Source organism: Balaenoptera physalus (genome assembly GCF_965194825.1).
Source record: "Balaenoptera physalus genome assembly, chromosome: 3".
In the NCBI taxonomy this organism is placed as follows: Eukaryota; Metazoa; Chordata; class Mammalia; order Artiodactyla; family Balaenopteridae; genus Balaenoptera; species Balaenoptera physalus.
Genome location: NC_138890.1, coordinates 44369209 through 44383025, shown reverse-complemented (window position 1 = coordinate 44383025; position 13817 = coordinate 44369209). Strand labels below are relative to the sequence as shown.

Here is a 13817-nt window from a genome sequence, read left to right as displayed (position 1 = left end):
AGGTTCCTATGAAGGACAAGCTAATGGGAATATATGACAGTTAAACCTGAACTAGTCTTTGGGATGGGTGACTGGAAGGGCTGTCCTGAGAAAGTAACGTTTGAGTTCACATCTGAAGTTGATAGGACTTGATTAAGTGAAACTGGGTGAAGAGTAGGGCTAGAAATTGCAGGCAAAACAAACTACTTGTGCAAAGTCCCTGTGACAGAAGCATAAGTTGAAGAGCAAGCCTACTTCTACCTTGTAGGGCTGTTGAGAGGATTAATGTGAATTAGTACACGTAAATGTCTCATTCACGGACCACAGAGTGGGCAGGCTGCACGGTAAAGCTGGGCAGGTAGGCGGGGCCCAGGTCTTGCGGCCTTGTAGGCATTTGTCCTAGGAGAAGTGGAACACCACGGGATAGTTTCCAAAGTATGACAGTGACCCAGTTTGATTTTTATTTTTAGAAGTTTGATCTTTTAAAAACATTAAACTGTAGAGAATGGATTGGAGGTGAGCAAGAATGGGAGTATGAAGGCCAGACAGAAGGCCAAGGAAGAGGAGAGGTCTGGGCATGTCAACTTTTACAGGCTCATTGGTATTTTCAGTATGGGTTGATGTAGAGCCCTGAGAATTCCTGGGTTCGAGGAACCCATAATAGTACTGGTCAAAAAAAACCTGCCTACATAGATAGATAGATAGATAGATAGATAGATAGATAGATAGATAGATAGATAGATAGATAGATAGGGAGATAGAGATAATTTCCCTTTTTATTGGAAATCCAAATGTACCGACCAGTAATTTCAAGGATTGTTACTTTTTTCCCCTACAATAAAAATTTGCTTTGTTTTGCTTTCAACAACTTGAGTTGTTCTGATGTATTTCAGACAGGAGGTGATGTACAGATGCACAAGAGTCTGTTAACACAGAATGTGCATTAAATGAAGTGAATGGCTCTTAAGGATGTAAACTATAGAAAGCATATGCATAGCGTTTCGGGGAAAGCGCAGAGACACAGCCTTTCACAAAGGAGTCCCTTCACAAGTGTCTGGATTGAATTGCATGGGGTTTTAACAGTGAGCTGGGCTTCCAGCTTCTCTAAGATAATTTTCAAATATGCTGGTCCATGGTCTGTGTAAACAAACTCAGACTTGTCAAACCCTGGGTCCTCTATATATTTAGTTTACAAAATATCCTTATCTGAAATAGGAATCTTAATCTATATCCCTCCTTATAAGGTCTGTGGTTTGTCAAAGATACGGGAAGTTGGGGGAGATTGCGAGAAGTTGGGAGAGTCAGAGAGAGCACAGGAGGGGCAGAGTGATCTAGATCATTGCTTTCCATCAGAAATATAATGCAATCACAAATGTTGGGTCACAGATGTAATTTTAAATGTTTTAGTAGCCACATTTTAAAAATTAATTTAATACTATATTTTATATAATCCATTATATCTAAAATATTATAATTCCAACATGTAACCAATAAAAAATTATTAAGGAAATAGTTTTCAATGTTTTTTTCCTAAGTCTTCAACATCTAGTGTGTATTTTATGCTAATAGCACATCTCAGCCTGGACCCGCCACGTTTCAGGTGCTCAGTAAACTCACCTGGTGGGTGGCTAACGTATTGGACAGTGTAGATTTAGATGATGTCACTTTCCTGCTTAAAACCTTTCCGTGGCTTCAATTACATCTAGAAAACATCTAACCTCCTTACTGTGACTTATATCGTCCCCCATGGTCTGGCCCCTAGACTAACTTTATAAATTCATTTTTGCACCATACTCTCCAGCACACCTGCCCCTTATCTACACTGACCATTTTTCCTTTTTCTCAACGTACCAAGCTAATCATGCCTGAAAGATTCTTCCCCCAGATCTTTCCATTTTTAGCATTTAGGTCTCTGTCCAACAGAACCTCTTTAGAGAGGCTTTCCCTGACCTCCTAACACCAAATGATCCTGTTTTATTATTTTCAGAGCACTTATTACTCTGCAATCCATGGCTCAGTGTAAAAGATCATAATAGAACATCTAATTCATAGGATTGTTGTGAGATTAAAAATGACTCTCTGCATGTACGTGTACGCCTGGTGAATAGTAAATACTATGCAGGTATTTACTATTATCTGAAATTATTTTATTCCTCTGCTTATTTATTTATTTTCATTCTCTCTTTACTAGAACGTAAGCTCCATAAGGACAAGAACTTTGTATCCTCGGTACCTAGAATGTTTCCTGGGATATACTAAGCAGGCACTCAATTGCTTTTATGGTAAATGAATAAAAGCAAGAAAGCATCTCAACTTCTGTGTTGCCTGTCTTTAACGTAGAAATTCTATTTCACATATTGAGCTTTTGGGGCTGAAAAAAATTAGAAGAACTTTGCTCTAGATCAGAAAAAAATATTTAAAATATATAAGATAGCACTTCATGAGTAGGTCCTGTGGTTTGAAATACACATGGCTGGGTGATTGATCACCATTTACCGTCATGTTTACTGGCCTTATTTCACTTTTATCCCTTCCAGTGTCCTGTTGGATAAACGTTTTAGGGCTGAATGTAAGAATTATGGAGTCATCATTCCATACCCACCATCCAACCGCTACGAAACGCTGTTGAAGCAGAGACACGTCCAGGTATGGTGACAGAGGTGGAATGGGCAGGAGAGAGGAACTGTGACGTTAGCCTAGAGATTGGAAATCAGGACTGCTTACCATCTTCCCTGGGTATTGCCCCGCGTGGGCTGCTGACCATGGATATAACACCCCCTCAGAATCTTAGCAGTCAAGAGGCATTGGGCTTCCTTTGGTTCAAGTTCTAGGCTTCTCAGCCCAGCTGCCTTTCACCTCTGATGAGCAGCGACCACCAAAGCCTTTGTCCTCCCATCATAAGCTGCAGCCCACCTCCTTCAGTCGGGACTAATGTTCAGAAATGGGTAAATCTACCCCTGAACAGAGCCCATTATGGTTTGTTTTTGTGGAGTTAGTCTCTGTTCACATTTGACCCCAGATGTAGAAGAAATTCTGCCAGGAGCTAGAAACATATCCCTGCTTAAAAATGTTCATGTGAGCCTGGCAGACAAAAATAGATGCTCCAGCAGACCTTGCCTCCTACTCCTAAGCCCTGCTGTCAGCCGCACAGTGTTGAAATGCCCTTCATGCTGTGACCTCTGCATGCTTATCCTGTGGTTCACATGTTTGTGGAGAAGACTTGGGTGAAGGGAAGCAGGGCTGAGACTGAGAAGATGCCCTGGATAAAGAGGAGAGGATTTGCCCTGGATAAAGAGGAGAGGATTTACCCTGGAAACCCTGGATATTCCCATTGCTCTGAGAAATCTAAGAGAAATGGAGAATCGTAAGAGGAAAAAAACATTTTCACCTCTGCCAACAGTAAGGGCTCAAAGAGAGTTTTTCCTTCAGCCTCTCAGAAGATTACAGCTATCAGTTACCAGTGCAGCTAGAATTAGTCACAGGACATTAATCCTGAGGGCTTTGTGTGTGCTATAAGGAGCCTTAGTCAGTTGGTAGAAAATCTCTCCCAAAAGGGAAGCAGAAAAAAATAAAACAGTTAAGAATAATCCTTGGGCACCTAGCAAAGTGCAGTGCACGCAACAGGTACTCAATAAATATTTATTGCTATCTACATAGCATCTGCAGTAATGCCCACGTGTACCCCAGTGGAAATTATCCTAAGCTATATTTTCCAGCCTGTAGTCAGCCCTTCTCCTCATGCTTTTAAATTCATCCCCGTAAAGGTACACGGTAGGCCCTCGCTGGGGGGACGGCTACTCCCTGGTGACTCTGAACTGGGGCACAGGACGGATACAGGAAGAACTTCAAGGGTAGATTCAGGATGTCAGCAATGCATGGGGTACCAGAGTGTGTCCTGAGCCTCTTCCTACAGTCTGAATGCATCGTATTTTTCCTCAACTTTTTTTTTTTAATATATCTTTATTGGAGTATAATTGCTTCACAATACTGTGTTAGTTCCTGTTGCACAACAAAGCTAATCAGCCATATGCATACACATGTCCCCACATCCGCTCCCTCCCATCCTCCCTATCCCACCCCTCTAGGTCATCGCAAAGCACCGAGCCGATCTCCCTGTGCTATGCTGCTGCTTCCCGCTAGCCAACTGTATTACATTTAGTAGTGTATATATGTCGAAGCTACTCTCACTTTGCCCCAGCTTCGCCCTCCCACCCCATGTCCTCAAGTCGATCTTCTGTGTCTACCTCTTTATTCCTGCCCTGCAACTAGATTCATCAGTACCTTTTTTTTTAGATTCCATATATATGTGTTAGCATACGGTATTTGTTTTTCTCTTTCTGACTTACTTCACTCTGTATGACAGACTCTAGGTCCATCCACCTCACTACAAATAACTCAATTTCGTTTCTTTTTATGGCTGAGTAATATTCCATTGTATGTATGTGCCACATCTTCTTTATCCATTCATCTTTCAGTGGACATTTAGGTTGGTTCCATGTCCTGGCTATTGTAAATAGTGCTGCCATGAACATCGTGGTACATGTCTCTATTTGAATTATGGTTTTCTCCGGGTATATGCCCAATAGTGGGATTGATGGGTCATATGGTAGTTCTATTTTTAGTTTTTGAAGGAACCCTCATACTGTTTTCCATAGTGGTTGTATCAATTTACATTCCCACCAACAGTGCAGGAGGGTTCCCTTTTCACCACACTCTTTCCAGCATTTATTGGTTCTAGATTTTTTAATAATGTCTATTCTGACCTGTGTGAAATGATACCTCATTGTAGTTTTGATTTGCATTTCTCTAATGATTAGTGATGTTGAGCATCCTTTCATGTGTTTGTTGGCAATCTGCATATCTTCTTTGGAGAAATGACTGTTTAGGTCTTCTGCCCATTTTTGGATTGGGTTGTTTGTTTTTTTGATACTGAGCTGCATGAGCTGCCTGTATATTTTGGAGATTAATCCTTTCTCAGTTGCTTCATTTGCAAATATTTTCTCCCATTTTGAGGGTTGTCTTTTTGTCTTGTTTATGGTTTCCTTTGCTGTACAAAAGCTTTTAAGTTTCATTAGGTCCCATTTGTTTATTTTTGTTTTTATTTCCATTTCTCTAGGAGATGGGTCAAAAAGGATCTTGCTGTGATGTATGTCATCTAATGTTCTGCCTATGTTTTCCTCTGAGAGTTTTATAGTGTCTGGCCTTACGCTAAGGCCTTTAATCCATTTTGAGTTTATTTTTGTATATGGTGTTAGGGTGTGTTCTAATTTCATTCTTTTACATGTAGCTGTCCAGTTTTCCCAGCACCACTTATTGAAGAGGCTGTCTTTTCTCCATTGTATATTCTCGCCTCCTGTATCAAAAATAAGGTGACCATATGTGTGTGGGTTTACCTCTGGGCTTTCTATCCTGTTCCATTGATCTATATTTCTGTTTTTGTGCCAGTCCCATACTGTCTTAATTACTGTAGCTTTGTAGTATAGTCCGAAGTCAGGGAGCCTGATTCCTCCAGCTCTGTTTTTCTTTCTCAACATTGCTTTGGCTATTCAGGGTCTTTTGTGTTTCCATACAAACTGAAATTTTTTGTTCTAGTTCTGTGAAAAATGCCATTGGTAGTTAGATAGGGACTGCATTGAATCTGTAGATTGCTTTGGGTATATAGTGATTTTCACAATGTTGATTCTTCCAATCGAAGAACATGGTGTATCTTTCCATCTGTTTGTAGCATCTTTAATTTCTTTCAGCAGTGTCTTATAGTTTTCTGCATACAGGTTTTTTGTCTCCTTAGGTAGGTTTATTCCTAGGTATTTTGTTCTTTTGGTTGCAATGGTAAATGGGAGTGTTTCCTTTTTTCTCTTTCTGATTTTTCATCATCAGTGTATAGGAATGCAAGAGATTTCTGTGCACTAATTTTGTATCCTGCTACTTTACCAAATTCATTGATTAGCTCTAGTAGTTTTCTGGTAGCATCTCTGGAATTCTCTAAGTATGGTATCATGTCATCTGCAAACAGTGACAGTCTTACTTCTTCTTTTCCAATTTGGATTCCTCTTATTTCTTTTTCTTCTCTGATTGCTGTGGCTAAAACTTCCAAAACTATGTTGAATAATAGTGTTGAAAGTGGGCGACCTTGTCTTGTTCCTGATCTTAGTGGAAATGGTTTCAGTTTTTCACCATTGAGAACGATGTTGGCTGTGGGTTTGTCATATATGGCCTTTATTATGTTGAGGTACGTTCCCTCTATGCCCATTTTCTGGAGAGTTTTTATCATAAATGGGTGTTGAATTTTGTCAAAAGCTTTTTCTGCATCTATTGAGGCGATCATATCGTTTTTATTCCTTAATTTCTTAATGAGGTGTATCACATTGATTGATTTGCGTATATTGAAGAATCCTTGCATCCCTGGGATAAATCCCACTTGATCATGGTGTATGAGCCTTTTAATGTGCTGTTGGATTCTGTTTGCTGGTATTTTGTTCATGATTTTGACATCTGTGTTCATCAAAGAATAACACAGTAAACACACAGATATACTTTGTAGCCAGATTCATGATTATTCATGTTTTAACCACATTTGATTCACTTTCTCTTACTCATGTATGTGTTTTTTCTCTCTCATAAATATAGTAAGTGTAGTTTAAATATATGTTTATAGTATATATAATTTTAAAAACATATTTATGTATAAATATTAGGTTGACCAAAATGTTCGTAACATCTTACGGAGAAATACCAAATGAATTCTTTGGCCAACCCACTATATTAAAATATATATTTTAATATACACACTTTTTTCTTAGCCAGTTGAGAGTAAGTTGGAGACATATGACACTTTACCGCTGATACCTCAGCGTGTATCTCCTAAGAACAAGGACATCCTTTCGTCATCCAAATAGAATTATCATACTCAGGAAATTTAATAATACTGTTTTCTTCATAGAGTCCGTATTTGTCCTGGTCATGTTCTTTATAATTTTAGTACAATTTCCTTTCAGTGCATTGCATTTAGTTGTCATGTGCCTGTGCAAACAAACCTTAAGTAACCTTGTGTCTCTCCCTCTGTCTCTGTCTCTCTTCCATGCAGCTGTTGGGTAGATCAATTGACTTGAACAGACTCATTACCCAGCGCATCTCTGCCGCCATGTATAAATCCTTGGACCAGGCCATCAGCCGCTTTGAGAGTGAGGACCTGACCTCCATCGTGGTAAGAGATGGGGGCCCTTGTGAGTTCTGCTCTGGGACTTCTCAGACTAGAAGCCTCATCGGGGGTTGTTGTTAGCCTGGTACTGAGCTGTTACAGAGAAGCAACGGGTCTCTTTCTCATCTGAATGAGACAGGAAAAAAAAAAGATTTAAAAAGAATAAGAGTAATCTTACCTTCCTGGTTGCCTAGAGAATGGGAGTGGAGGGGGGATCTTGAAATCTCTAGAAGTGGCCAGCCCTGGGGCACAGCTGCTTGTCCTTTAGGATTCTACAGCTCCAGAAAGTAGCTGGGTGGTCCTAACAAACTAGGGAAGGTTACACAGCAGTGACAGCTTTGTGGGTATGCAGTAGTCTAGAGCCCACAGAGGCTCTTGACTGGTTTAATGCTCTGCTGTCACCATCTTGGAATTCTTAATCATTTTCTAACAAGGGTCCCCACATTTTCATTTTGTGCTGGGACTTGCAAATTATATAGTTGTTTCTGATGCACAAGCATGGGACAGGCCTGCTACCTTCTTTTATTAATCAGCAATTTGAACTACTCTCTGCTAATTCTTTCCAAGAATTAGAATAACTTGATTGATCAGTCTTTCAGTGAATCAAAGGAAGCTTTTAATGCTTCAAAAGCAGGTGAGTAGAAGGAATGAGAGAAGTAGAAAATCACCATTAGAACACCACAGTAGTAATGGTTGCAGGCAAGATCCAGTAACAGATGCTAAAATTAGCGGGCAGAACTTTGAGAAGAGTATTTTATGATTCTTATTATGAGATTTCTAGAATAGTGAGATTTATAGAGACAGAAAGTACAGTGGTGTTTGCCAAGGAATAGGGAGTTAGTGCTTAATGGGTACAAAGGTTCAGTTGGGGAGATTAAGAAGTTCTGGAGGTGGATGGTGGTGATGGTGGCACAACAATATGAATGTATCTAATGCCACAGAAGTGTGCATTTAAAAAGGGTTAAAATGGTAAATTTTATGTTATCTGTATTTCACCAAAGTTTTAAAATTACTCAAAACTTTTTAAAAAACTTACAGAAGAAAAAGCATTCTTACATAGTCTCGAATTATCTCCTTCAAGATATTTATTAATTGCAAAGGGAAGAATACTAATTTTAGTATTCTAAAATCTAGCAGACACCATCTGTTTTTTTTTTTGCAGAATACATGTTATTATATTTATGTTTTCTCTTTTTTTTAACATCTTTATTGGAGTATAATTGCTTTACAATGTTGTGTTGGTTTCTGCTGTATAACAAAGTGAATCAGCTATACGTATACATATATCCCCATATCCCCTCCCTCTTGCGTCTCCCTCCCACCCTCCCTATCCTGCCCCTCTAGGTGGTCACAAAGCACTGAGCTGATCTCCCTGTGCTATGCGGCTGCTTCCCACTAGCTATCTATTTTACATTTGGTAGTGTATATATGTCCATGCCACTCTCTCACTTCGTCCCAGCTTACCCTTCCCCCTCCCCGTGTCCTTAAGTCCACTCTCAACGTCTGTGTCTTTATTCCTGTTCTGCCCCTAGGTTCTTCAGAACCTTTTTTTTTTTTTAGATTCCATATATATGTGTTAGCGTACGGTATTTGTTTTTCTTTTTCTGACTTACTTCACTCTGTATGACAGACTCTAGGTCCATCCACCTCACTACAAATAACTCAATTTTGTTTCTTTTTATGTCTGAGTAATATTCCATTGTATATATGTGCCACCTCTTCTTTATCCATTCATAGCAGACACCATCTTAACCAAGCATGAAAGGTTAATATCACCAGAAGTAAGGTATATTCATGTATCCCCTGATATGTATGCATAATCTCAATCTAAGCATGAGAATATATCAGATAAACCCAAGTCAAATGGCATTCAGAAATGAACAATGCTTTTCAAAAGCATCCAGAACATAAAAGACAAAGAGATACTGAAATCTGTTAGAGATTGGAAAAGACTAAGGAGACATGACAACTCAGTGCAATGTGGAATTCTGGATTGAACCCTAAAATGGAAAAAAAAAAAAACCTTTGTGGAGAAAAATGATGAAATTTGAATAAGGTCTGTCATTTAGTTCATAGAATTGTACCAATGTTAGTTTCCTACTTTAGGTAACTTATGTAAGAGGTTAACATTGGAGAAACTGGGTCAGGAATATGCAGGAAGTCTGCAGTTTTCACAGCTTTTTTGTAAGTCTAAAATTATTTCAAAATAAAAAGGGTTTTTTTTTTTTTTTTTAATGGACAAAGTGGTTTTTTAAAAAGGGACTGGGACTTCCCTGGTGGCACAGTGGTTAAGAATCCACCTGCCAATGCAGGGGACATGGGTTCGATACCTGTTCCAGGAAGATCCCACATGCCACGGAGCAACTAAGCCCGTGCGCCACAACTACTGAGCCTGTGCGCCGCAACTACTGAAGCCCGCGTGCCTAGCAACAAGAGAAGCCACCGCAATGAGGAGCCTGTGCACCACAGCAAAATGTAGCCCCCCCAACTCACCCCAACTAGAAAAGGCCCGCGCGCAGCAACAAAGACCCAATGCAGCCAAAAAATAAGTTTAAAACAATTAAATAAAAAAAGAAAGAAAGAAAGAAAAATGGACTAAGAACTAGGACTCTAGCATCAGAAAGACCTTGGGGTCCCAGTCCTGGCCCCGCCACTTAACCAGCTGGGTGATCTTGGGTGAGTTACTTATCTTATACTGCAAGCCTGTAGTACAATGGAGGAAATGTTAGAATCCACCTCATAGACTTGTCGAAAGGATGAAATGAGATACTGCCTGGAAAGAGCTTTGCGTAGTTCCTTGCACTTAATGAAAATAGCTTATGAAAAAAGAGAGGAACATAGAAATTTTGAGCTACAAATGAGGTGCTCTCAGGGTAGATTCTCAGAAGCATTTCCAGGAGAACTTGACCCAACTGCCCACCTAAGTACAGGGTCACTGACTTTGAGAGACTATGATATAGCACAAGTTCTTCTGGGAGATCTACTTTAAGAAATATTTTTCTTTGCCAAATGTTAGCAGTGATTATCTCCAAGAGGTGGGATTTTTGTTTTTATCTTCTTTTTTTTATCAGTATCTTCTCGTTTTCCAGTAATGAATGAGCATATCTTATGGAAAAACTGGTTTTGGGGTGTGTGTGGGTATCTATGGCCTCTTCCCAGCCCTTGAAAGGCACTGAATGTTCTTTTAGCTGGGAACAAAATCAAAACAAACAGTGAAAGCCTGTGTTTGTCAGGTGAGGGCAACATCCCCCAGGAGAGTAGCCACTTCCCATGAAGCCCATGAAGAGGAGAGCCCAGGGATGCTCTCTCCTGTACGGTCAGGAGGCCCCCACTGCCTTGGCTGAGAAGCCTTCTGCCTCTTCTGAGAAACAAAGCAAAGGATGTGCTCCCCTCAGCCCTTCCCTCCACCTTAGAAGCTCAGTCCTGAGATAGGGGAGGGGGTGGCTTGATGCCCATTTGGGAGGGTTGCAGAGATTTCATTGGTCGGTGGCCCTCATCCTATGCAGCTGAGCAAATAGATTCTCGGCGGGATCTGATGCCAAAGTTGAGAGCTGGCAGCCTGCAGGCTGTGTTTTGTTTAGGCTGCGAAGCATATTTTAAATTTGGAGCCAACACTTAACACTTGGAAGAATTCGAATAAAACTGCAGAAGCTCTGGCAACCTCAGACCAGCCTTCCCAGATGGCAGCAATTGCCTAGAAATGACTAGACTTTCCCATCGGCTGGGCTGGGCTCTCCTGGGTTTGCCGCAGGCCCTGTGGCACAATTCATTCATGGGATGACCTACCAGGCCTTGCTGTGCCTGAGTTTGAGACCCCTATTCTCCTGGCCCGCCTGGACCACAGAGCTGGTTAACGGCCAAGTGCGGCTGACACTCAAGTTTTCTGGTTCCCGTGGAAAAGCCCTTTCCACTACTTCACAGAAGTTGCCCATTTGGGTGTTTTGTTTCCCCAGTGCTGCTTCTCTGTGTTGCCCCCCAGTAAACCGGCTTTACTACAGAGAGCTGACATCCTCTCAGAAGGCACCTGGACCACCCCTGTGGCCTTCTAAACTTCTGTGCCTTGATGCACTGTGCCCTGCATCCCTCAGGCAAGTGCCCTCTTCTGATTGAAAGGCTGGAAGTACACGGCTGATGCAAAACACAGTTTGTATTACGTAATAAAAACTCCTGTGGCATGGCGGAAGAAGTGGACCTACATTTCCAGCACCCCCATATCAGCGGAGTTGAGCCCTCTCTCCTTCAGTCTCTGATGCACATCTTTGAGACCGTTAAAATCACAGAACATTAGAACAGAAATTGTTCAATCCCAGTTTGTCATCTGTAGCTCTCTTCATGGTAACAGGGCACCTCCATGTGCTAAAGGACTCAGTGATCTTAGAAATAAAATCATGCACATTCATTGCATTTATTTATTTATTTACTTACTTACTTTTACTTACTTACTTACCCACCCTAAGTGAATAGGAACAAAAATGCCATCCAGCTAGCTAGGCCCCAAGAGATGGAAGCAGACAGCTGATTCTGTATTTCCACCCTTCATTTACTTCACGGTGCGCAGTGACTGGAAACTTATTCTTCCAGCTACCATTCCAGAATTGCAATCCAGACTTTGGCCTTCTTTCAAGAGATGGCAGTATCTGCCATCACTAAGCCCCATTCCGACGTAGTAACAAATAATCAGATGGCATGAAGTAGCCGCTCCACCTTTATCTGGCAGCGGCTCTCCAATTTGCCACAGACAGCCCAGCCCGGGGCTCCCTCCTCCCCCTGCTTGTCTCACTTACCTGCAGCCAGTTAAGGCTGCAAGCTTTGATACAGTATTTTGACCCCGATTTAGAGCCACAGAATCTGAGTTTCAGAGAGACGAAGCTCCAAGATTGGAAGCGTGGTCTGGGTCTACGACACTCTGGACCCCAACCAGAGTCAGAGGGGTCTTGTGGCTGATGAGAATAAAATTGAGTCTCTGGTGTGAGGCCACCTCCTATGACTGTAGACAACTGGGCTCCAAGGCCCAGCTCTTACAGCTGGCCCTCTGACCATCCCACCTCCTGGCCACACTCTGGGGAACTGCCTTTGCCGACGTTCTTTTAGCTTTTATGTTGTAAAGCCATCTTTACTTTTCAAAGGGCTTTCTCAGTCATTGCTTCTTTATTCCAGGCAGCTGTGTCACAGGGGCCAAACACACTTGATTTGGAGTCAGAAGACCTGGGATCACATTCTAAGCCCTGTTCTGTATTCACTCTATGACCCTGAGCAAGTTACTTCACCCTCTGAGCCTCGGTTTTCCCCTCTATGAAACAGGGGCAGTCATACCCATCTCAAAAGTTGGCTTAACCACTACAGTATAGGAGTGTCCTAGAGCATCACAGAGATGCTTTCTGCACAGGATTGTGCCTTGATTCTCTTTGATAGCAATACAGCAAGGAATTAAAGCCAGCCCAAAGGATTTTATCCTTTTTACTTCCTAGCAAGTGCAGTGACCTGTTCTGTCCAGATGTTATCCACTCTGCTCCTATTCTCTGCCTGAAGGTTGGATTCCAAATGACCAGGGCCCACAGCTCATGCACGTCCTTGGTCCACAGCTTGCAGCCAAACCTTTGCCAACATGTGTAACCAACCCCTGTGTGACTGAGGGGCACAGGAGGAGTCCAGAGGAGGGAACGTTCTGCCCCCAACTGTTTTTTAAATTTCTATAGTATACAACTGTTAAGAATGTGAACTTTGGAGCCCAGCTTCCTGGATTTGAAGCCAAGTTACTGCACTTCTTAAAGCCTAGTTTCTATATGTATACAGTAAGAACAGCCATCATGCTGACCTTATAGGGGTTTTTGAGCATGAAGTGAGTTAACACATATAAAGTGCTTAGAATACTGCTTGGCATGTATTAGACTGAACCATAAAAAATTACTAACATTGAGTGGTGTTTGACCTAAAAAACAGTAGTTTCACATGGTCCAACCTAATTGTAAGTACCTAGTAGGTGGTAGCTCTTTTGATTGCTTTCTACAGGGTGGAGATAGAGCCTCTGGTGATGGATGGATGTTCACAACTTTCCTTTACTTTCCTTGCAGCTCAGAGGGACAAGCTTTTTCCTTACTAACCTAGAAGCTGGAGAGCAAGTAGTCATGCTTTTCTACCCAAGGGGGGGCAGACAAGGGATTTGCACATGGTCTGTGGTCCCCTTCTGTGGGCAGGCATGCAGCCTCCCTGGGCATGGTCTGGTACTTCCTTCACTCAGAAGAAGGGAACGTCGCATACTACTGTAGCGGTCCTAGTCCCATGCTGGCCATTATAAAGTTGTCTGAGGGGCCCTCACCTGCATGAAAGACATCCGTCAGATAATGGTGTCTGCGTGCAAGGCGCGTGTGTAAGTCCTCAGCAGCCGCGGGCTCTCTCTCGGCAGGAGCTGGAGTGGCTGCTGGAGATCAACCGGCTCACACACCGGCTGCTGTGTAAGCACATGACCCTGGACAGCTTCGATGCCATGTTCCGGGAGGCCAATCACAACGTGTCTGCCCCCTACGGCCGCATCACCCTGCACGTCTTCTGGGAGCTGAACTTCGACTTCCTCCCCAACTACTGCTACAATGGGTCCACCAACCGGTAAGGGAGTCTCTGTGCAAAGCAGAGTGGGGGTGGC

The 13817-nt window shown here is 42.1% G+C and overlaps 1 protein-coding gene across 1 annotated transcript in view; it reads left to right on the top strand.

The window, feature by feature from the left end:
• CYFIP2 (cytoplasmic FMR1 interacting protein 2) overlaps positions 1-13817 on the top strand; it is a 128441-nt gene that overhangs the window by 60636 nt on the left and 53988 nt on the right. Inside the window, exons 21-23 of the mRNA XM_082453968.1 lie at positions 2517-2625; positions 7064-7183; positions 13581-13780. Coding sequence (XP_082310094.1) covers positions 2517-2625; positions 7064-7183; positions 13581-13780 — 429 coding nt within the window. The remainder of the gene's footprint in view (positions 1-2516; positions 2626-7063; positions 7184-13580; positions 13781-13817) is intronic.